The 24,845-nt window shown below is 40.1% G+C and overlaps 3 protein-coding genes across 5 annotated transcripts; 1 reads left to right on the top strand and 2 right to left on the bottom strand.

Moving 5' to 3' along the window:
* The first annotated feature begins 723 nt into the window (after nucleotides 1–723).
* Nucleotides 724–7,708, top strand: ccdc92 (coiled-coil domain containing 92). 3 transcript variants are annotated; one of them, XM_068704299.1, is made up of 4 exons: nucleotides 724–904; nucleotides 3,728–3,899; nucleotides 4,491–4,532; nucleotides 5,813–7,708. In XM_068704299.1, exons 1-4 carry the CDS (start codon nucleotides 869–871, stop codon nucleotides 6,619–6,621), a joined length of 1,059 nt encoding a protein of 352 aa, XP_068560400.1. In that variant the 5' UTR covers nucleotides 724–868; the 3' UTR covers nucleotides 6,622–7,708. The 3 variants fall into 3 exon arrangements, with proteins under 3 accessions (XP_068560400.1, XP_068560399.1, XP_068560401.1); XM_068704298.1 differs by lacking the exon at nucleotides 724–904 and adding an exon at nucleotides 1,550–1,632; XM_068704300.1 differs by lacking the exon at nucleotides 724–904 and adding an exon at nucleotides 1,775–1,858.
* Nucleotides 7,709–12,014: 4,306 nt separating this feature from the next.
* Nucleotides 12,015–15,630, bottom strand: chmp7 (charged multivesicular body protein 7). The gene is made up of 10 exons (XM_068704143.1): nucleotides 15,088–15,630; nucleotides 14,829–15,000; nucleotides 14,287–14,472; nucleotides 14,021–14,154; nucleotides 13,694–13,742; nucleotides 13,466–13,585; nucleotides 13,270–13,368; nucleotides 13,115–13,172; nucleotides 12,789–13,022; nucleotides 12,015–12,704 (listed from the first exon to the last, which is right to left on the bottom strand). Exons 1-10 carry the CDS (start codon nucleotides 15,348–15,350, stop codon nucleotides 12,649–12,651), a joined length of 1,371 nt encoding a protein of 456 aa, XP_068560244.1. The 5' UTR covers nucleotides 15,351–15,630; the 3' UTR covers nucleotides 12,015–12,648.
* Nucleotides 15,631–16,137: 507 nt separating this feature from the next.
* Nucleotides 16,138–24,630, bottom strand: lgi3 (leucine-rich repeat LGI family, member 3). Its single transcript, XM_068704134.1, has 9 exons — nucleotides 24,025–24,630; nucleotides 23,125–23,196; nucleotides 22,399–22,470; nucleotides 19,422–19,493; nucleotides 19,183–19,254; nucleotides 18,541–18,710; nucleotides 18,285–18,449; nucleotides 18,101–18,191; nucleotides 16,138–17,811 (listed from the first exon to the last, which is right to left on the bottom strand). Exons 1-9 carry the CDS (start codon nucleotides 24,225–24,227, stop codon nucleotides 17,082–17,084), a joined length of 1,647 nt encoding a protein of 548 aa, XP_068560235.1. The 5' UTR covers nucleotides 24,228–24,630; the 3' UTR covers nucleotides 16,138–17,081.
* Nucleotides 24,631–24,845: the final 215 nt, after the last annotated feature.

Raw genomic sequence — 24,845 nt, 5'->3', positions numbered from 1 at the left:
GCTTAATGTCTAATTGTTTTTACCATAATAGCAAAGAATTATGTTAAGATCAGTCCCATGTTTGACATTCCTTAACAATCTCTAATGACAAGAGACCTTTAAAGAATAGATACGAATACATTCATGAAGAATTAAAGTAATGAATACAATAAGACCAATCACTGTGAGATTTGCTAAAAATTAAATAGATGAAAAAAGGAGTAGCATGAGAGTGAGTGGTCACAGTGTGTTGTAGTATCCCTGATCCGCCATTGAAGGGCAACACTCCCCTCTGCTGTCCACCAGCTGTGCTCTGTCCAACTGCTTCATTTATTTTCATTAATTTACTTAATTCTGGCAAGTTTGACACATGTCGGACATTAAATCTGACACCTAAGTACAGCATAGTTAGTGTTAAGACATCATCACATATCTGACTAATTGCAGTAATGCTATACTCCTGTGCTGCCACTAGGTGGCGGGAACGCATCACTGCTAACAAACAGGTGACATATTCTGTTGCTATGGTGATGACGCTGGTGACTTCAGCACGTCCCTGACAACATTTCACGTCATACAAGGTTAGTAACGTCTGTATTACGGCTTATGTTGTACTTACAAAATAAATAATTAAAGTATTAATTCTAACGGCTAATATTGAATGACGTGATTAGAAATAACCGCGAATGAACGCCTTTGGGCCCTGGTTTTGTTTTCCCATGATGCATCGCTTTATTTTGTCTCGTAGCTCAGGGAGATGATTGACACCTCCTCCCTATTCTCGCGACCAAAGGCGAGCCCCTGAAAGCATCATCGACATGCCCCACAAGGCAGGACGCTCTTAGCCAGTGAAGGCTGGTCCGTTCAACGACTAATTACAACCTTTTACATGATATTCGACGGCCGCGTATTTTCCAGCCATAAGGTATAAGCTCTCTTTAATATATATTGTGTTGTTGTAGCCTCGTTAGCTGTCCAGCTTGGCTAGCGTAATTAAAGCCCCACGCAACGTTGCTTCCTCTGTGCGGAGAAATTGTTTAATTCAAAGACATTTTATTAGATTTCCTATATTTAATGTAACGTAACCCAGTAGCATGTAGCATCAAATTGGCATTCCTCAAAGTAGGTTGACATCATTGATATTGTTACCCATATAGAGGGTTAGTCAAGTCTGTTGTTATCCATCAGAAATATCGTTGGAAGAATAGGATGGCAATTACTAATATGTGCTCACTGTTACTAAATTACGGACTTTTATTGGAATTAAGTCCTGTTTAGTGGATTCAACGTATGCCGAATTTTCCAGAACTCCACCACAATGCCATAACCAGTGTTTATATCCTTCGATTGGATCATTTCCTAACGTGCCTAGCAGGGTGTTATTTGGGTGACGGATTGTAAAGGGGAGTATGTTGCGTTCAATAGAGAATAGCACATATTAAGACTAGCTTGTTGTTGGTTCTGGAGACTGGACAGCTCCTCCCTGGACAGCTGCAGTACATAACATTATAGCTGCAAAGACAAGTCTTTGTGATGGACGTAGGAGATGCAGTGATGGCATCCTACAGTACATCACTTCATAACACAACAAGGAAAGTGAAATGTTTTTGCCAGTTTCCGGTTTTACGACCACCAACGTTTTGTTTGATAATGGTAAAGAATATCCTGACTGACACCGCTGTCAGAAGCTTAACAATAACGTGTGTGTGTGTATGTGTGTGTGAAGTAATGATCCTCTGGCAGCTACTGCCAGGACGAGCACCGCTTTGCTGTGAGACGTGGGTTTGGGGTGCTGTCCGCAATGCAGGTGCTGAAATTGAGAGTGCCGTGGATCGTAATCCCTGCCGGATAACACGTCGCATAGGCTTTGTTTTTAATGGTTGTACTGGTTCAATTTTAGTTGTTTATCTGTTTTGCCATGTTTTATATTATTGACGTGGCAGACGTTTAGATGTGAACGGTTTCTTTAACATAAACGTGTGCTAGGAGTAGGTTGATGTTAGTCTTAAATGCATTTACTTGCAAGAAAAATATAGAAGATATGCTAAGAAAAGGAATAGCTTCATGACAGGAAGACTAGTGACTGCTAAGCCCTTGTTTAGGCTAAAGATGGAAGCTACTAGCTAATGTTTCATGCTGCTGCAGTTCATTGATTATTTATGTTCTATGTATAAGGAAATAAGTGGTTTGTGTATTAGGAAAAGAAAGACATGGGTCACACTGGTTTGACATTAATCTGTTAGATTTGCATTTACCCCCTACATTGTTTCTGAACAAAGAGCAATCAGCATTATTGTCTGTCTCTAATTCACTAAAGTTGTATACTCCTTTGTACGCGTGTCACCTCCACGCTATGGCATGAGCCATTTGAGGTGAGGTCATGTCTGTGCAAATGGAAAGCTATCCAAGCTATTCTAGGAAAGAGCTGGGATGAGAGAAGTGCTTGCAGTGCAGGGTTTATCGGAAGGACGCCACATTGCTCATCAATAATAGATTATCTCTTCAGCTTTTAGGATGCATCACTGGTTCTATTTGTGATTACCAGTTTGTGTTTTGGTTATCACATGCTTTCCTTTTCCTCTGTAAGCCATGAAAAAAAGAAGAAGCCACACAGAAGACTGTGAAGTGTGTCCAGCGAGGTGTCATGGGATGTATTATTTATGTTGTGAGAGCTGATGATGTAAGAGTGAGAAGCTCTGGGATGTTTTATTGAAGCACACTTACATATGCACAGAGAAAGAGAAAAGGCTTTCTCCACACTCAGAACGGTTGTTGCAAGGATCAATGTGCTCTCAACCCTCAGCCCGGTACAGTTGTCTGGCAGATGATGAAGATGTCACTGAGTGATTGTTTCTCTCACTCTGACTTGCCTCTAGAGACAAGGACATCCAGTGAAAAAAGGGGGGGGGGGGGGGGGGGGGGCGTGGAAGGTTGGGCCTCCTTGAGACTGCAAGCCTTCATGCCACACCCAGTGCCATTGTGTTCCACTTTGTTTTGGTTTTTGGTCTTTGTTATTGACCATGGTATGGACACCTGCCATCTATTACATTTAGTTACAAGATTTTAGACGTTTCTAATTTGCCACTTGAACTTAATATTCTCACCTATTTGCTGGGCTGAGGAAGAGTATTTTCACTGAATGTCCTAAAATTACAATATACAGTGTAGATTAGATTAGAATAAATTAGATTAGTGTTTCCTTTCAGATGTTTAATTTTACACTGCTCACTCTCAGATCAATAGCTTCATGTCAGTGATTGGTTGATAATTACAGCAAGCAAAAATGGAGTGCTCCTATTTATGGATCGTTAGCCTTTCTCTGCTACAGTCTGAACGTAGCATCAACCCAGCTTTATTAATGATGATAGCGTACACACTTTTTCTACAAATTAACAAATGTGCGTCCTCACCTTTTCTTCAGCATGTTTGCTAATTGCTGCTGTTTTTTTATTGGGTTTTTTTTATTGTTTTTTTTTACAATTTTACAATTGTTACACTTGCTTGGTTAGTTGAAGTGCGATTGTGATGTGTTTGATGGTTTTATCCAATGGTAATGAACTCGATATGTCATCTAAAGCAGATCTTGGCTGACAGAGCAAAGTGTGATCCCTAAACCCAGATGTTTAAAGGTGAAAGGGTGAGAGTTACCGGCCTGTTTGCCAGATGGACTGACTTTACGTTTATCGTCTTCTCCTTCTCTCTCTTGTTCTCTGTCTCTCCTTGTTTTCTGTCACCTGTGTGTCTGGAGGTCGCAAGTCTGGTCTGTGTCCGAACATTATCAGCCATGGCATCAGCAAATGTTACACTGGAAAATCAGCTGCACAGTGCACAGAAAAACCTGCTCTTCCTCCAGCAGGACCATGCCAACACGTTGAAGGGGCTACACGCAGAGATTCGCAGATTACAACAGCAATGCACAGGTGAGCGCGGCCACACGTAGCCACCTCTCTTCTCTTCATGCTGTGTAAAACCAGCGCATTAAAGAACGTCTTAGAGGGGATATCTGATGAGATCAGATGGAACACTTGAAAACAGCTAATTACATAATAACGGAACCTTGAATTCATAGCTGGGGCAGATCAAATGGAACACCTAAATGGATAGTTGAGACGCTGTGGGGCCACTATTAAACCTTTTAGAGAGAATATGATGACTTATGGGAAATGCACTCAAACACCAGTGAGTACACTTTGCACTGTAGCAATGCAAAATCTGTATTGAGCATTATACCAGTAATAAATATACTCTTCCACAAAGGAAGGATATAAAGATGGACACCCAGGTATACACACACTGTATGCTTTGGCCCTGACTTCCCATATCCTTGGCTAATCTGTCACTAAAGCTGACGTTGAACTCTCACTAATCTTGTTAAATGAATACTTTACCATATGGAAACCACTGACACGTCTTCCCCAAACATGCATGGGTGCTAGTTAGTGTGTGTAAGGTGAATGCTGTTTGATAGCTGTCCTTTTGCAACCTCATGTGACCCTCTTCTTTTTTCACAGATCTGACATATGAGCTCACTGTGAGAAGCTCTGATCCCTCAGGTAAGCCTCTATTGTACTGTAAAGTACACACACATCTGTTTTGCTACGGACAATGTCTAGTGTAATTAGTTACAATCAGTATTAATTTGCTGTTGCACTGTGTCACATTAAATTCACTTAGAGGCCTTAGAAAGTACTTGTAACAAGTCGTTTCTTCCTGGATTATTTATATTAAATCTAGTTTTTGTTTCTTAACAAGTTATTTAAATTGTAAAAGTGCACAGCAGCAGCAGCAGCAGCAGACAAGACAGTCAAGGCTATAAATCTGTGTTTTCTGCTGACATAGAGGTCTGTGTCAGTGGACAGGTTTCCTGGTAACAAAGTCCCTCCCAGGAAGCATTGCAGTGTGGGACTCCCTGCTGTTCATTAGAGCTCCCACTGCCCAGTGACCCCCCCACACACACGTTACCATGGCCGTGTCATGGAGTCACAACACTGGTGTGATTCAGCCCCAGCTCCTCTGTCTTTATACTGACAGCAGAGTACAGTCAGGGAGGCCCCTGTTAGGCTGCAAGCAGCTTAATTTATTCACATGCTACTGATGACCCCACCGGTGTGTGTAACTGAACAGGGAGCATGTTGCGTCTCACCTGGATCACTATATGTTGCTTGCTTTTTAACATGGCCTCCGGTTAGAGGCACTATCATGTTAGCGTGGGGCATCTCAGAGATTGGAGTGCAGGAAATGAGATTATCTGTCACTGTGCTAATGCACAGCCTGCAACCTGCTTAGTGCAGCAGGCCTCAGCTGCTCCAACTGGGATGAAAAATGACCACCCCAACCCCCCTCCCTTAGAGGGATGGATAGCATCTTTCCATCCATCCCTCTATTTGATAGGAGAATGGATTTAGGAAAATTAAACTAGACATCGAATACTTGCACATTGCGATATACTGTACACACATAATGCACATTTGTATTTTATTCCACGTTTTTTGCCCGTGTACAAACATGGCTGTATAAGCTGTAACTGGGTGGGCCGGGGCAGAGTGGGATGAAGGTCAGAGAAGAGCACTGCCCTTACTGTACATCAGAGTTGTAACGTGAGACTGGAGCTCTCTGCCCACTGCAGATTAGTCTCCATAGGATCAAACTGTCTTTGTCAGCTGGCAGACTGTGCATAGGCAGTGTCTGCTCTTAATATACTAATCATTGGTGCGGTCTGGGGAGATGAATATCTCTGGTCTCTGTTTCTGTATTTCTTGTGTGCACATATGTGTACTTATGTTTGCTGTTTACTACATGTATGCATCTGTGTTTTTTTGTTGTGTGTGTTCAGACAGCAGTGAAGTCCGCTGCAGGGAGCTGCAAAGGAGGTGTGAGGAGCTTGAGGCCCAGCTGAAGAAGAAGGAGGAGGAGAACACAGAGCTGCTCAGGGACCTTGAGCAGAAGAACGCCATGATCTCTGTCCTAGAAAACACCATTAAGGAGAGAGAGAAGAAGTACCTAGAGGAGCTCAAGATGAAGAGCCACAAGCTGGCTGTTTTGTCCGGGGAGCTGGAGCAGAGAGCGAGCACTATTGCTTACCTAACCTCACAGCTTCACGCCACCAAGAAGAAGCTGTTAGCCGGTAGTTCGTCTGAGGCCAGTCCCAACGTCAGTCCAGTCACTTCATACAAGCCCACGCCTCCACCGGCCAAGGACAGGCAACCTGAAACCCCGCGGCGACGCATGAAGAAGAGTCTCTCCCAACCTCTTCACCCAGAGTTGACTGAGGTGTATCGGCTTGGCCCAGACGGCCGGCGGTTAGTTCTGCGGGAGACGGTAGACGCCATGCCCGACCCCACGCCCTTCCTGCAGGCCGGGAGAGAGTCTCCCGAACCGCAGGTAGTTCGAGAACGGCCTGCCGTCATCCCTCCTATTGCCTCAGAGCGTTCCCCTATCGCTCCCCTGGGTGCTACGGCCAGCCCCCGACACAGCCCTGCTCGGGACCGTCAGTACAGGGCTCATGTGGGCGTGGCGCACCGCATCCCACATGGCACCCCTCCTCTGGCCCCACCGCAGGCAGACCTGGAGACACTGGCAGTGGACCAGGTCAAGGAGGAGAAGGTTGTGCGGAAGCGCTCGGGAGCCGACAGAACAGTTTAACACTGCAATGCTAACATGCACACACACACACACACACACACACACACACACACACACACACATCTACTCTAAACACACTGCAAGAGCAGGAAGGAGCCTGATCCACTGTGTAGCCTGCTTTTTACGCAACACTGCAATATGAAAAAAGTAAAAGATTATAATTTTGTTCATGGTATTCCATAAAGACTTTTGTTTTTCTTAATATACATTAGAAAATGACTACTATAAAGCATGCCAAATGTTTCTTATTTTGCAACCAATGAGATCTTGTATAATACACATCTTGACTTTTGCTTAGACTTTCTCTTCATTCTGTCTCATGTGATGCACACAACGAATTCTCAGCCAAATATCTGCATCAGTGCCTGCTCGACCGGATCAACCATACACAAGCTGTGTCGTGTATTCATGGCTCATAGTTACCTTTACATATCTCTCTATCTGCTCCGTCTTCTCAACAACAGTCTGGACATATCAACAAACTGCTGCATAGGATAGAACTGAAATTATTAAACTAATACTCCCCGAATGTCTTTTATCTTCTTGTGATATCAGTATAATAACATTACTGTATGTACGAGCTGCATAATGTGCAATTGAGATTTACTGGTGAAGGGTGAACGAGCTGTAATTTCACCTTTCCTCTGTTGACTTGCAAAATCAGCAGTGGTGCACATGTGTAAATGCAGTATGAACGGATGGTGAACGTATATTTGTGTGTGTGAGCGAGAGAGTGTGTCTCTGAGAGAGACAATGAAGGCCATTGTGAGAATACGTTTTGGCTTAAACAATATCCACTGATGCTATTTGTGATACGAGGGCATTTTTTTGCAACACTGCTGTAATAGAATTTTGTGATATTATTAACTGTACTTTATAAAGGCTATACATTTGTAATGAATTCTTTTTTTATTTATTGTTTAATAGAGAAGACAAAAACACCTCAGATGTTGACATTAGTCACTGCACCACCAACATGGCGGTAATTATAATCACTTAAAAACCTGCTTTTCACATTAATATCACTTGTCCTTGAAGTATACGAATGAATCTATACAATAAAGCAATGCTTTTTTTTCTTTGGTTACTTGGTTTCCGTTTGTACAGATATTTAAGAATAATACTTGTGTCTTAGTAAGGTGTTGGGGCCATTAAGAGCCTCCAGAACAACTACAAATGAACACAATTCTTCCATTTTATGTTTTGATGGTGGTTGCGGAGAGCACTTTCTAACATGTTTGTTCAAAATCAAGTTGTGGTAAATGTCATAGCATATGATTCACATCATGTTCATACTCAGTGAACCATTCAATGTGCCATGAAACTGTAATTAGTTGCTGGTACCAGGGTGTAAGAACAGGAACGATATGTGTACAAGCCAAATCACTGAGCTGATGAGTTTAAAGTAAGATGTCTTGAGAAAGTCAACAAAGGGAAAAGTATCTGTATAAAACAAAAAAACATTCAGTATCACATTAAACATGACTGTCTGCCACAGCAACATCAACTTAATGTCACTCTGGCGCTGAAGAGTCTGCTGTTACTGAAAAAACAGAAGTCTGTTTCTACAAATGTGTATGTACTTCAACCATTTGGCCACTAGGTGTCCTTTATTTACAGTAAAAGCTTAGTGGAAAATAGGACACGCTATCGGTGGACATACCAACACTACAACACTTATTTTAGAGTGCTACACTATTAAAACCTTTGAATATCTTTTCCTGAACTGAAGATAAACTAGAAGCTGCTGAAATATCCATTGATAATACATTTATTTTGGAATAATTTGGTCTCATAACATACGACATCCTCTGTCCTTGGACCCCCGCATCTGGTTAGGAAAATACCCCCAAAAAAACCTTTAACGGAATAAAGGAGGAAACCTCAAGGAGAGAAACTGAGGAGGGCTCCCCTTCTTCATGCATCAATAAATCAGAATGACTTACCTTCATTATTCCAAAGCACGTTTTGATTCGAGTAATCCTCAGTGGCCTCTGCCTCTCAACCATCCTACATGTTTTCACTTAACAAGAATCTGGCCTCTATGTTTAAATCCACTCTTCTGTTCTGCCACTGCTCTAAGTATGTATCCAAATACACTTTTATATTACTCCAAGTAATATAGAACTTAGCTTTTTTATGTTTGTGTTCATTTTGTTCTAATCAACAGTCTTAAGTCAAAGATATTTTGCTCAAAGATTGACACAATCGACACAGAGCTGATTATTTTTCCCTACTGGCTTTATTATATGTGGGACCAGACGTTGCAGGTTAAATGCTAAAGAGGCGGTGCTTAAAACGACCAGTCTCGAGCTTCGACAGCATGCAGTTAATTATCTGGGCCAGTCAAAATTATCAGTGTGAATGACAGTGAACCCTGGTGGCCAAATTGCTGTACATACTTAAGTAAAACATGCATTTGCACAGCTATATTTTCAGTTATTTTGAATAAAGAAATGGTTATTTTGTCAGATATATCTCCAAAACGGTTAAACAGTTCACAATGTTACCAAATATTACTTTTATAAACCATGGATGGTGACTGGTTATGAAAAGATGTGTGTGTGTGCCTATGAGATTATCTGAATCATTTGTGAGGTTTGATAAGCAAGTTTTTGTATCATAATGCTACGATACTCAAAAAGGTTGGTCCAGGTTTCATGTTAGAATTAAAACAATGTTTACAATTATTTTCATAAGTATAACTGACTATAGGCTAGAGAGATGACAAACTATACTATGACTTTTTTATGACTTTTTTTGTCAACATACCATACTATGACTTTTTTTGCGACATGCTTATTATGAGTTTTACTTACTATACTATTGCTTTTTATGATTTTTCTACATACTATACCGTAACTTTTTATACGTTAACACATTTTCCGACATGCTACACTGACTTTTTCTGACCTGCTATTTATTTTTATGACTTTTTTGCACCTAATATACTATGAGTTGTTTTTTCTTTTTTTCAACATGCTATACTATGACATATTTTAATCACTTTTTTCGACATACTATATTATGAATTTTATTGACATACTATGACATTTTATAACTTTTTTCGACATACTACACTATTATTTTTTCATTATACTGTACTATTACTAGTACTTTTATGACTTTTTATGCCTTTTTTAAATTTCTTTTCGACATAATAAAGTAAGACGTTTTTTTGACTTTTACATATTATTTTATGATCTTCAATAACATTTTCTATGACATTCTATACTATGTTTTTTTCCCCGATATACTATACTATAGAAAGTCAAAACTTTCTTTGACGTTTTTAAGACATACTAATCTATGCCTTTTTTTCAACATACTATAGTTTGTTATGACGTTATTTATGGCATACCATACAAGAGTCATGGTTCAAGGTTAATTTATTGCCATTCTGCAACACAATGTTGCACAACAAAATACAGTTGTATCCTAGTCCATTGATCATACACATGACAAACATGAGGAGACAAAACAATAATAGTAGGGCATTCCAATATTTAATTTTTGAGTTTGCATCGGGAGAAATTAAAACGGCACCAACAAAACTATTCTCTGGGCTGATAATATTGCCGACATCTTAGCATTAAAAATCCAACTTCAAGGAAACAGTGTCCATCCAACTATGAATAGACATGAATTATTGATACAAACACAGAGTCCGCCTCCTCTCGTCCCATCAGAGTCCTACGCTCAGTACTGCGATCCACCTCTCAAGTGCAGCAGGAATCCAGTTCTTTGTAAAGAGGTGACATTTTTTTCGATATTCTCTACCATGATTTTTTGTGACTCTTTTTCGACATACTGTACTATGACTTTTTCAATATGCTATACTGTGACTTTTTGAGATATTTTTTTACATGCTATTCTATGAATAATTTAAGACTTTTATTTTGAAATACTACACTATGTTACATTGTATGACTTGTTTCAACATTATAAACTAAACTTTTAAAAAACTTTTTATACATAATACAATCTTTTCATACATTTTTTTGCCATACTATACTATCACTTTTTTTTAAACATTTTAACACGTGAAATTGTTTGACATCTGTATAATAATTTTTTTTTATTATACTATGACTTTATTTGACATACTATTCTATTACTTTTTTCAAGAATTGTTTTGACGTACTATACTATGATTTTTTTGACATAATATAATGTGACTTTTTTACATGAAATTACTTTTTTTGGACAAACTATTCTATGCTTTCTTCAATTCAACATACTACGTATACTATGACTTTTTTCATAAAATTCTGGACATACCATAATATGACTATTCATGACATACTATATAGTATGACTTTTTTCAATTAAATTTTTGGACATACTATTACTTTTTATGGACATACTACACTATATCTTTTACTCATGAAATCTTTTGACATACTATACTATGACTTTTAATGAAATTTCTCAATATACTATAACATGACATTTTTCATTAGATGTTATAATTTGACTTTTTCACTTTTTAAATGATCATTGTTGACATACTATGACTTCTTTGACATTCTATACTATGACTTATTTCATGAACTTTTTCGACATATTATACAATGACTTTTTACATGGAATTTTCAAACATACTATAATAAGATTTTTTAATGTACTTCTAATATATTTCTTTACATTTTCTTGTCATGCTGTATGGGACTTTTTTCATGAAATTACTTTTTTTGGACAAACTATACTATTCCTTTTTTTTTAAATACAATTTTTGACATACTACAATATGATTATTTATGATGTACTATACTATGACTGTATGACTGCTGCACGGTGGTGTAGTGGCTAGCGCTGTGTGGAGTTTGTGAGAGTGGTGAATGTTTGTCTGTATCTATATGTGCGATAAACTGGCGACCTGTCCAGGGTGTGTACCCTGCCTTCGCCCAATGTCAGCTGGGATCGGCTTCAGCACCCTGTGACCCTGAATAGGATTGGATTGGATCCAAATAGGTTTGGATGATGGGCGAAGATCAGGGCACAAATCTGAATCAATCAGAGTGTGCATTATGGAATTCAGGGTGCATCATCTCCCAGTTGGCCTGGCTTTTTTTGTCCTATTTATGAGGTGTGTCATAATATCTGTCAGTTTAACCACTTTTGCAGTAAAATGTTTTATAGAAGAATCCATTTCATATGTGGGAGAACATTTCTCTTTTCCTTAGAGAAAATTAAAGACCTTGTGTTTTGTTGTATCTCCGTTAATAGTATAATATCTCACGATAATAAGTGCCTTCTCACTACAGTCTCTAGTGCTTGTACATCGATGTGAATCTTCACTGCAAGTTGAAAATTGCATAGATCCACAAGTCTCCTTGTGAATCCTCACTAGGTGTAGTGCCACTCCTGGAATAAATACCACGACAGACAAGTGATTAAAATACATTTTATTTTGGGAAACATATTGGGTTAAACTCACTTAAGGTAGGCGTCTCAGTCCTCACAGGTATGTTGCAGTGAGACTAAATAAACTTATTGTTAAATCATTTGGCATAATATTCTCTTTACTTTCAAATTTACAGTTCAAAAGGCCACTTAATGCACTTCACAGGACAGTCAGTAAAGGACATTTAAAGATATCAAACACACAAATATACTTGTTCTCACACTTGTCAAAAATACAAGAAAAAATAAATGCATTACTAGTCTCGTAGTTTAAGAGCATAATTTAAACCGTAAATATGTTCACTTTTCACTTGAGATCCTTCAGATCCTGATGGCAGAGCAGATCTAAAGACTTTCAAGTTGAAAAGCATTTTAATTTAGAAAAGAAAAAAAATATATTTAAAAAAATCATTTTTGGCATGCCTCCATGCTTATTTCTTATTAATGAAAGAAAGTGCCTTGTTTTTATTATAACATTGATTTTACATCTCTTACAATAATAAATTAGCAATTGCTAATGTAGTTCTTCAGTACTTTATCGTACTTCTATGAATTCTGGCTCGTTTGGATGTTTAAGAGATACGGTCTGATATGTTGATGTAGAGCTTTAAACCTGTGCCGTCACTGTGCAGGCTCTAATCTCTTGGCTGGTGATGTAATTTTCTTCCGTTGAAAGCCTGGACAGAGAGGTGATCATTTGTTACCAAAACATTTATATTACAGTCCAATAGTGAAAAAGTGACAATCTAAAAAGTGCAAACCTGAATCTGTAAGGGTTAACTGATTTAACTCTTCCTCCAGCTGCTCATCGGTAATATCCAAATGTCTGTAAGGTACCGCAGGCAGAGAACTGAGCAGGTCAGTACCTGGGAGGCTCGGCTCCCCAGGGATTCGCAGACCGTTTGTTGGAACTTCAGGATAACTTGAGATGGAATCCGGCTTTGACTCGTCCAACAAAGATTTCAGTTCCTCCTCCAACTCATCCATGTCTTCATCTACAAAAAAATAAATAAATCACAAGACAAACTTAGACCCTCCTTGATATTCAAATACACAATGAATTTAAGATCCAACAGTATTGTCATACCTGCGCTGGTCATGCCACTGGATATAGTTTGGTTCACCTCATCTTGAGTGTCACATAACTGGTTGAATCATAGGAAAGATACATTAAGATGTTTTAAGTGCAAGATTTAATTAAAATTATAAAATTTACAATCTGTAAATGTACATCTACTGTACCTCCTGTATTTGATCCACAAGACTCTCAGCACGTTCCACAGTCACATCCTTCAGAGAGAGTCTCAGGGCGGACACTCCGGCCTGATATGCTTGCATAACCTACAAACATGATCAGCACACACTTACAATAATGACAACACACTCGGTTATAGATAAATACACAGAAAGAGCGCTGATGTTCTCTCTGCCCTCTTACCATCTTATCAGTCTGCGACTGGGCTATTCTGTCCAGGATTCCTCTGATGGACTCCAGTTTGGCAAACAAGCTGTCTGCTCTCTTTTCCACCCTCTTGCAGCCCCTTAAACACCTCAGCGCCTGTGGGATAGACAGTGAATATTACCACTGAAACCAGTGCTATGATGTTTGGTTTGTATCATAAGATGTATGATGTTTTTTTTGTTTTAGTTCAATGTTATTATGTACCTGGGATTTCTTCCCTTCCCGGAGAAGTGTCCTTGCTTCCTCTTTGCACCTGCAGATAATGCAAAGAGGAAGCAATAATCACAAGAATGCATGACTTTCAGAACCATTTAAATGTAATGCAGTCCTTCTGACTAATTAGTCCAATACCTGGAGAAAAAAATATGGCTGAAGCATCAAGTCGCACATTTAGTGCTGGTTATTTCACAACTGGAACAAGTTAATGACTACATCACAGACGGTAAATGTTTATTTCTAAAATAAAGTACAACCGATCACTATCAATACTCATTCTGTTTCTGCTTTAAGTTCATATTTGAGTTGATGTACTTGTCAGCCTCAAGGCCCAGTTTCTCCACCCGCTCTCCCAGCAGCTTCTCACTGCGCTGCAGCTGGTAGATGCCCATATCCACATCGCTGACTGGGGAAACATTATCTTGCCCAGCCTGACAAAACTTGACAATCTGTAAAGAAGACACATTGAAGACAGTTGAAAATTAAAACATTTAATCAGCAATCAGAGTATATCTCTTATCAGGCTTTGTCGCAAAAGATAACTGGCAAACGGTGCGTCTTTTGAATGACAATGTGTTTACCTTCTCACCCTCGTGCAATGAAACCGTCACTTGCTTGTCCCTCTGCAGCTGCAGAAGCGCCATGCACAGGGTGCTCTCATCGGCACAGACATCAGAAGAGAGAGTACAGAGCTCTGGAAATGACAGGATGGAGCGGCTTGCAGATCCACTGCTCCTGTACACCTTGAGTAATTCTGCTGCTTTCTCCTGGAAAACAAAAGAAAACCACACTAATGTTTATTGTCAGGCCTGAATATCAGAGATTTGGAAAGAGAAACCATTCAGCATGGTTGCAAGTTGATCCGTCTTCAAAGAAACGTTATCTTTGGCGGTACAGTACTCCATACACTTGTTTGCATGTTTCCATTTTTATTCAGATGCATACTATATTTAATTAAGATAATTATTTGTGTCAAAGTGTCTAATATGTTGTAAAAAAAAAAAAACTGAAGGGGGGCTAATAAAGGTAATGCACAACATATTCCTGCAAAAAAACCACCAAAAAAAACATGGTGTTTTACGTGACAATATTGTATTGTAGAGCCTCATCAGGAAACACAAACCTTCACTAGTTCAATGACAACAAAGGACTCCTCCAAAGGCACCTGGTTGCTTCCCAGAAGAGTTGAGAAGGTCCATTTCAGAGGTTTTACCAGCAGCAGGCCAACACCCCAGGACAGCCAGCCACAGTCCACATTGGCAGCAAACTCGGACTCCCTCTGGATCTTGCCACATCTGGCAGAAGTTAAAAAACAGACGATGTAACCACACTGACCCACAGAGACAGTAACAGTCAGCACTGACTGACGCAGTAACAGTTACCTGGCCATGGACTCGATGACAGTCGCTAAGCCCAGTGGGGATCTCTCTTTCCTTCTGAAGGTCTTGTTCAGCTCCTGCAGACTGACGCACACTGTGCCTCGGTCCCTGCAGCTTTTAATGACCAGAGCCGTCCAGAAGTCCATCTTACTGTCCCAGTCCGTCGTGTTGACATCTCGGTTCTCATTGAAGTCCGAGAACATAAAATTCATCCGCTCGTCGTCGTCCCATTCAGCTCCCAAGTTAATTTCTGTGGCGTTAGGCATTTGAATTACCTAAACTTTAACCTTTATCGACTTGCTTATGTTGTCAAGCAGACAGCTAACGCGTTAGCTAATATTTATCTTAGAGACAAGTTAACGTTAGGTTAGCTAACAACAGCCACTAACGGCTCTCTTTCTTAGCAGAAACAAACACTTTAACGTTATCTGAGTTACAGTTTCCTCTGTTAAAGGTAAACTTAGAGCATTAGCTCGCATACAGCTGCCAGCTATCGAAACAACGTTTCACATGTCAACAACATATGCTCGCTCGCGTTTTAAAATTCAGAACCATGCGAAAAGGCGGTGATAACGTGTGCAAGTAAGACATGCTATTACTCCACCCACGCAGACAGCCGGAGCAACAAAGCAAGCGCACCCATAACTCTGCTCGCGAACATTCATTTTGCGCATTGTACGCGCATATCCCTGCGACACATGATATATCTAACTCCCAGGATACATGCGTGGTTTAAGTATTTTTAATTTAAGTTTGCAGTGAGTACAGACTACTGAATGGCGTATTTTCATTATTCCTTTTATTGGTTATAGCCTGTAGTCTACAACTCAAAGGGCCTCATACGCCATTATCCAGATTTAACAGCTAACACTTATATTTATGGTAACAATTCTTCAGGACTCATTTGTACTGCAATACAAAATAAACTACTGATGGCTGCAGGAGTTGTGTTTTGGGGTTATCAAGGGTTTCGAGAAGCAAATTCTAACCACATAAGACATGACAGAAAATCTTGTATGGGCTTTAAACTGAATTTAATCATGTAACCCCTTCCATGTGTAAACGTACACCGCAACAATTAAATCCAGTTTGTAACTGCACAATAAAAACAGGAAATTATTTGAACTTTTTTAGAACTTTAATATACATTCTCCAACATGATGTATAATGCCTCTCATATTGTTTATTTGTTATAATCCCCAAGTTTGCAATAGTGCCCCCAAATGTTCTCTCATTTCCCACGTCCCCAAAAAATCCCACTGTTATGAACTGGCGAGACATTTTGATAATAGCTTTAAAAACATTACATTCTATAGAGCAATAGAAGGTTCCCATTTTCAGTTAATTTTTGCGCCCCATGATTAGTTTGCTCATGCCTCAGACTGGCTCTGATCCTATGTTATTATTGCGGAATGAACATTAAATCCAAAACAAATTCAATTGTATCTCATATATAAAGATATAATCAAGGATTTTAAGTATTGTAATAGTAAGTATTGCTTGTTTTACATAGTTCTATAATATCTGTTGTACTGTGTCATGCAAAATGCTACACAGATAAACTACACTATGTAATTTACAAAACCTTCATTGTTTTACAGTTATTTACAATATCCAGTCTCATCCAGTGAATAATTCTGTCGATGCACATGCATATCATTTTCACATTGGTAAAATGCAGCATACAATATAATAGTTTAGTCCTGCCAAACATTGCCTAGATTCATTTTTGGCAGAACAGAAGCAAATATGCGGCAGTGACACAACACTTACGTTGGCATGTTACAGATGCTGTGTATTATCACATTATTGCATTCAGATGTTAAGGGATAGTGCATAAAAATAGATTAATCATTTAATCAGTTGCCTTGCTTAAAACATCAGGTGAAACAGCAGACCTTAAGTTACATGGCTTTAACATTTTGCAGTCTTTCCTTTATTTGGCACATGTTGATAAATGCTGAGAAACACCTCCTTTCGCTCTGGCTGTAACATGTCTACTTGGCACTTAGATCCAGCACCAGGTGCTGATAGGCCAGGGTGTTGCCTTTGAAGCTAGCAGCCAGCATTATGTCCTTGTTGTCTACAGATACCAAGCTGAACGCTCGCGGGGCTCTCATGTTGAGCTCCTGGAAGGGCTGAAACCGTTGAGTGAGGTCATCCCACAGGTATACTCTGGAGAAGGAGAAATCACTTCCAAGAATTAGGTACTGGCGGAGGCCCACTGTGAAAGGATACACTGCCATTGAGCCTCGAGAGGGAAGAGTCTGGATCTCTATGAACCGCTGCCCTTCCCAGCGGAGGATCTTGGAGTCACCTATGAAGCGTGTGAGGCAAAGGTAAAGAACTTTCCTCACCCAAAAGTGCTTAACCATCTGTACATCTGCTAGCTCTGTGATTTGGGAGAAGAAAGCAAACTGCTTCTGGCCTCGGTTCCACTGGTAAACCACCGGCGCCTGAGAGGCGCTGGAGAGGATGAGGTGAGGCTTTCCCCCAACATCAAGGAACTCCACATGTGTGTCCCGATGCCAGGGATGAAGGGACTGGTGGGTATAGAAACCATTGCTGTTCCAGCGATAAATGCTGGTGGAGCCTGCCTTGGAGCTGTCTGCTACTACAAAGTACCACTCTTCATCCAGCTGGAAGGTCTCCACAAAGTTGGGCTTCCTCACTCGAGTGGTGTCAATGTCTTGGATCTTTACAAAGCGCTGCGGGTCCTCTTCCCATCTGCGATAACAAAGGGGTTGTCATAGTATTCCTACAGCTTTTCACAGATAAAATAATCTTTTGGGAAACACACTTATTTGCTTTCTTGCTGAGAGTTAGATGAGAAGATTGATACCACTCTCAGCACACATTGAGGAATGTATTGCCTCAACTGAGTACATTTGCCATCAACACTGATTGGACATCTGCATAAAAGGTGGCGAATTTTCCCCCTTAAGGTTATGTTTTTTTATATGCTGGAGAAATTCAACAGGGCACTAGACCGGCAAGATTAGATTGCAACCCTTACTTGTAGATATGAGATCCACCAAAGAGTTGAGCGACAACCATGTAAAGACTGTTGTTTATCACCACTGGTTTGCAGTACACAGCAGAGCGAGCTGCATGAGAGATACACATGAGCAGAAAAGATGGTAGGATTTTTTAAAACATGGAATGGCACAATATTTGTGCTTTCATAGCTGGCAACTTACAGGTAATGTTATGAAACATCCTGAAGACCATCTCCACGTGATCCCATACATACAAGGTGCAGAACCCTGAGTCAGGCTGAGCAAAGGCCACAAACTGATCCTCATTGAACTCATAGGACTCCACTGACACAGAGTGGAAAGGGAAGGTTTCATAAACAGCAAAATCTATGGGAAGATAATGTGGAATTACAATACTTATAAAACAAGAAGTTATGCCATGACACCACCAGAATGTTTGACAGAGATAAGGTGAAACCTGCACTGATGCAGTTGAAGTCTCGTGGTGTGAGGTCGTGGATTCGGCGTCCCTGGAATTCAAAAGGGCTGGCACAGTAGATAGCAGGAACAGAAGTGTTGGTTTTCTCCATCCAGTCGACCAGCCATTTGATCTTACAGTCGCAGCGGAAAGAGTTCCCCCGCAGGTCTCTGAGTAAAAGGTAAGGAAGAGGGACAATATCAGTTTATATCTCAAATACTCAAATGTAAATCAGAATCAGCTTTATTGGCCAAGTATGCACATACAAGGAATATAAATCTGTTTTTTTCTTTTTCATCTCTCGATGTACTAACACAGTGTTAATAACTGCTAATAACAGCTAGGGACAAAGACAACAAAGCTGGACAAATAAAGGTAAAGAATAGACATGACTGTTATGTACAGAAAAAAATCTTCCTAACCTAACAGGAAGGAAACAACCGACAAAGGTATTTTAGTGCACAAGCATGGTTTGACTCAGACAGATACCACACACTGGAGCCAGACAGTTTTACAGCCAATTGTGGTAGTCCACTAAACCCTCAGGGAACCCCAGCAAACCAGTGTTTTGTAGAGACAGACTGTAGGGTCAAAGCTCTTGGGTTGTCAAGACACTTGTTATTTCAGTGTAGGCACACTTACAAATCTGTGAGGATGTCTAGATGTTTGAATAGATCTCTTGGCAGCTGCTGCAGGTTGTTGTTTGAGAGCGATCTGAAAAATAAGAGAAAACATAGCTGTCCTCATTGTATATAATTGCTAATGAAACGGTGTACCTGCTTTTCAAGTTTCTTTTCAAATGTTCTGGTTTCTAAATGTATTTTAGCTTCATCCGATAGTCTATTGGTTTTCGTATCATTTTAGCTCAACACAATACTTACAGATGAGTCAGGGACTTGAGTCCTCTGAGGGTGTACTTTGAGAGAGCCTGGATGTCGTTATTCTCAATGAACCTGAGGAGAGAACAAACCACTCACATGTCACACAGTGATGACAAACTCTGAAATTCAGCCTATATCATAGGATGTCATGCTTGTTTGGAAACAAAGTTGTGTTGTCAGTGCAGCATACAATAGGAATTTGACTGTAACCAGCAATTATTAGAATATCATGCAAAAGTTCATTTATTTCAGTAATTCAACTAAAAAGGTGAAACTAATATATCATATAGACTCATTACATGCAAAGTGAGATATTCCAAGCCTTTATTTCTTATATTTTTGATGATTATGGCTTAAAGCTTATGAAAACCCCAAATTCAAAATCTCAAAAAATTAGAATATTGTGGAAAGGTTCAATATTGTAGGCTCAAAGTGTCACACTCTAATCAGCTAATTAATCCAAAACACCTGCAAAGGGTTCCTGAGCCTTTAAATTGTCTCTCAGTATGATTCAGTAGAATTCACAATCATGGGGAAGACTGCTGACCTGACTGTTGTGCAGAAAACCGACACCCTCCTCAAGGAGGGAAAGCCTCAAAAGGTAATTGCAAGAGAAGTTGGATGTTCTCAAAGTGCTATATCAAAGCACATTAATAGAAAGTTAAGTGGAAGGAAAAAGTGTGGAAGAAAAAGGTGCACAAGCAGCAGGGATGATGCGGTCATCCCTGCTGCTTGTGCACTTTTTTTGGATTGTCAGGAAAAGGCCATTCAAAAGTGTGGGAGAGCTTCACAAGGAGTGGACTGGGGCTGGAGTTGCTGCATCAAGAGCCACCACACACAGACGGATCCTGGACATGGGCTTCACATGTCGTATTCCTCTTGTGAAGCCGCTCCTGAATAACAAACAACGCCAGAAGCGTCTTACCTGGGCTAAAGAAAAAAAGAACTGGTCTGTTGCTCAGTGGTCCAAAGTCCTCTTCTCTGATGAGAGCAAATTTTGCATCTCATTTGGAAACCAAGGTCCCAGAGTCTGGAGGAAGAATGGAGAGGCACACAATCCAAGATGCTTAAAGTCCAGTGTGAAGTTTCCACAGTCAGTGTTGATTTGGGGAGCCATGTCATCTGCTGGTGTTGGTCCACTGTGCTTTATTAAGTCCAGGGTCAACGCAACCGTCTACCAGGAAATTTTAGAGCACTTCATGGTTCCTTCAGCAGACAAGCTTTATGGAGACGCTGACTTTATTTTCCAGCAGGACTTAGCACCTGCCCACACTGCCAAAAGTACCAAAACCTGGTTCAATGACCATGGGATTACTGTGCTTGATTGGCCAGCAAACTCACCTGACCTGAAACCCATAGAGAATCTAAGGGGCATCGCCAAGAGAAAGATGAGAGACATGAGACCGAACAATGCAGAAGAGCTGAAGGCTGCTATTTAAGCATCCTGGCCTTCCATAACACCTTAGCAGTGCCACAGGCTGATCGCATCCATGCCACGCCGCATTGAGGCAGTAATTCATGCAAAAGGGGCCCAAACCAAGTACTGAGTACATATGCATGATTATACTTTTCAGAGGGCCGACATTTCTGTATTTAAAATCCTTTTTTGATTGATTTCATGTAATATTCTAATTTTCTGAGATTTTGAATTTGAGGTTTTCATAAGCTGTAAGCCATAATCATCAAAATTATAACAAATAAAGGCTTGAAATATCTTGCTTTGCATGTAATTTGTCTATGTAATATATTAGTTTCACCTTTAAAGTTGAGTTATTGAAATAAATGAACTTTTGCACGATATTCAAATTTTTTGAGTTTCACCTGTATGTCATCATATGATTGATTTACTATCAAAAGATAATGGCCTAAGGAGTAAGACTGGGTTGAAAACAAATGAAGATGTGACAATATAGATATTTTATTATTTTTTTATTCCACTGACTAATGCAATCAGTGTATAAACTGCAAAGAAAAAAACTTGAAAAAAAAGACTGTTGATGGCAAAAGCTAATTTCATGCCTTTGATTAATGTGATAAAAATAAGTGCAGCCAGTGTTAAAAAGGTCTGTGTGTCAGCATCATTTGATCCCATCCTGTCTACGTTTTTTCTATTGTTAGACGAGGACGTACAGCATGTGCAGAGGTGGCTGGATATGAAAGTGTGACTTTATTAGTATTCATAGCAGGTAGTGACGGTATTGGCAGTGATGCAGAGAGGCCTGATGGCTGGGCTGCAGCCAAAGTCACACACAGCAAACAGCCGGAGGCAGGGCCATCACTGAGAGCTGCATGCTCCAAGCCATCAGCTAACTACTTTCTAAAGCCCATCAATTCACAGAATGGCATATTCAGCTTTATCACACTATAGAGGCAGTGTGCTCCCTTTCGTAGGAGGATTTATTTTCAGTTTTACTTTTGGCATCCTTTGCAATACTGCAGTCGAATCCTGAAATCTTACAGTGCTGCATTGAGGTCAATTCTATTCACTTTGGAGGGAAATAAAGTTACCTAGACCTATTGTAATTAATCATTCACAAAAGTAAACAATGCATGACAGAAAGCAAGGAGTGCAATACTAAAAATCCGTTGAAAACTGCGTAGCTTTTGTTAGACATTTACAGCATAATGGTAAATGCAACACATAATGTAAAACTAGTAGAAGTAATGTGGAAGTCAAAGTCAGCAAGCTGACTCAGTAACAGTTACACAGCAGTATCTATTTAAAGTGTGTGTATCGAGTATTGAACTGATCAACAGTCTGTTTTACAGCTTATGAATTTTGTATTTTTTCATTTATGATAGAAAATATGTCCTAAAGTATTTATTTTTTCAAATGTTACATGGTTTCACCTTAAAACTGTTTCTTTAGCAAACATTTTTGTCTGTACACACAGTAATATAAGTACATTTTATCAATATATAAAAAAAGATTGATGCACCAAAACACAGCAAAGAACCATGTAAGTGAGACACTTACAGGTACTGCAGGTGAGACAGGCCAGCAAAGGCATCATCAGCAATCATGGTGAATGTGTTGGAGTTCAAGAGCCTGCAAAAAGGAGACAATAATGATCAAGTCATGTAGATAGTGTGGTACATGTTTAACTGAAGTGAGAGGGCAAAACAACCAACTGACACATTTATATCCAAAAAAAATATTTCTATTTGTCTTCGGGCTAATTCAGAGATACTTTTTAAAGAAGAGAGTACAATGCATACACAAAACAGTTCTCTATCACATCAAACATTCACAGCATATAAAGCTAATATAATATAAACACATAAATAGTCACACAAACACACACAGACCAAGACAAACACGGACGTGACCACACACTCATGATTGCATCTGAGTAGATAAATGTCCCTTTGTCCGGCAGAGCAGAACTGAAGGGAGTCAGTGATTAGCAATGACACTGATACAGAGCCACTTTACTCTTATTACTGCTATGTCACCACTGTTTTCAATAAGCATTCATTTCTAGTAGCTGAAGTCACTCCCATTGTTACTGCAAAACAAAAGCTGTCTGCGAGTGCTACAATATCGACTGTGTTAAAACATGTGTGTGACATTAATTGTAGTGACTTTATTTTGAAACAGGGACAAATGTGAAGCTCCCTGGTATAGTGGAAGAGATATGAATTAAGAGTTTATGGTGTTTAAAGGTTGTGAAAGTGCTCTGTTGTGAGTCGGAACACTTACAGGAACTGCAGTAGATGAAGGTGCGAGAAAGCTCCCTCTGGGACTGTAGTAAAGGCTGCGTTTACCATCGTCCTGTTCAGACAAACAACATTATCATCATCATCATCATCATCATCATCATCATCCTCATCATCAGATGTGTAGAAGAGTCACTTCATGTGTTTCATCTTATTCCAACATAGATTGTATTTATTTGTTTCTTCTCTCGGGACATGGCCTTCCTTGCAGTTTAAATATGAAGAAGGGCTAAATATATATATTTTTAAAACTAGGACACATAAGTTCCTTGTTCACATCTTCTCTATTGTAAAAGGAGGACACCTCCACCAGCCTGTGCTCTGGAATTCCCTTGACTCAGTATTCAATCTTCTGGCGATGGGAGTCAGTGTCCCATTAAAAGGGGCAACTTGTAACCTTCTAACATCAAATTCCCACATCAAGTGTTAAGCTTTCCAAATCATTACATGTGCTCCATTCATTGAGCATATCTCTGAACTCTCTTCAAGATTAGATCTCTCAGAGGAGAAGCAGGTGTCCTGCAGAGAAATAGGGAATCTATTGTTAGTATTACTCTCTGGAGCTCGCCCGCATTTTACAGCTGTGCTGCCCCAGCTAAGTTCAGAAATAAGGTACAGTAAAGGGACATTATTATTATTTAATGCTGTCTGGTATATATCTCTCTGTTAATGCAAAGACACATTGCATAAAGAAAACAGCAGCTGTATTCACTTTTAGTTTATTAAAAGACAAGTAGGGGTTCCCGCATCATTACATAATGGAGGGTGACATCAGTGATGTACCCATCTCTACCAGCCTGCATAATGTTCACACTTCATACAGTTATACAAAATATGCTTTTGAAGAGTGAAAATCACAGACACACACAGATGTTGGACTCACAGAGAGATGATTCCAGGTGGGAAGCTCTTGGGGATGGCCTTGGTATCCACGCAGAAGGCACTGTCTTTGGTGCAGGAGCAGGTCGCAGGACATCTGGGAATCTTTGGGGCTCTCCTGGCGTTTGATTCCCTCGGCAGACAGAGACACAGACACAGAAGCGACAAGCAGATCAGCCTCGTCCATCTCTGTCCGAGCTCCAGCATCCTTGGGCAGGAAGAAAGGGAAGCTGTGTGGATGAGCTTCTTGAAGTTTCTCCTCAGTGGCTTGTTGAGAGGCGATGGTCAGCCTGCCTACAACCCCAGCCACTATAATAATGCTCAGCACAGAGTTGAGCATGAGAGTAAGAGGATGGGTAAGAGAGAAAGGAAGGGAGGGAGGAGGGAAAGTAAGCGTAGTCCTGTGTATCCTCAGTGGGAGGGGGGGTGGCGGCGTGTGTGCTGCAGCTTCCTTGGATCTATGTAATCTTTCTCTCTCAGGAGCTGCTGCCAGAGTGCACACTGCAGGAATGACGAGCAAGGCTGCTTTCTCCGCACTAGGACCTGTAAGAAGCGTCGCTGACAATGAATTATTTACTACTGCACACTCAGAAAACCTTAGAACAACAGCAGCAGGGAGGGACAGAGAGGGTGAGTTTGGGAGGGAGAGAGAAGGGTGAGGAGGTTGGGTCAGTGCTGATGGCACATTAGACTGCCATGTACTGTGAAGCTCTTATCAGGTGTGAAGTCGTGTGGAGTTGCTGCAGTCATGAGAGCAGACAAGGAGGCATCAAGGATGCAGGGGGAACTGTTTCTTTTTCAAAAGAAAAACTTTTACATATTGTT

The sequence above is a fragment of the Cebidichthys violaceus genome, unplaced genomic scaffold (assembly GCF_023349555.1).
Source record: "Cebidichthys violaceus isolate CVI_PGR_0920_01 unplaced genomic scaffold, fCebVio1.0.p SCAF_9, whole genome shotgun sequence".
NCBI lineage: Eukaryota > Metazoa > Chordata > Actinopteri > Perciformes > Stichaeidae > Cebidichthys > Cebidichthys violaceus.
This window is presented reverse-complemented; position numbering and strand designations above follow the sequence as displayed.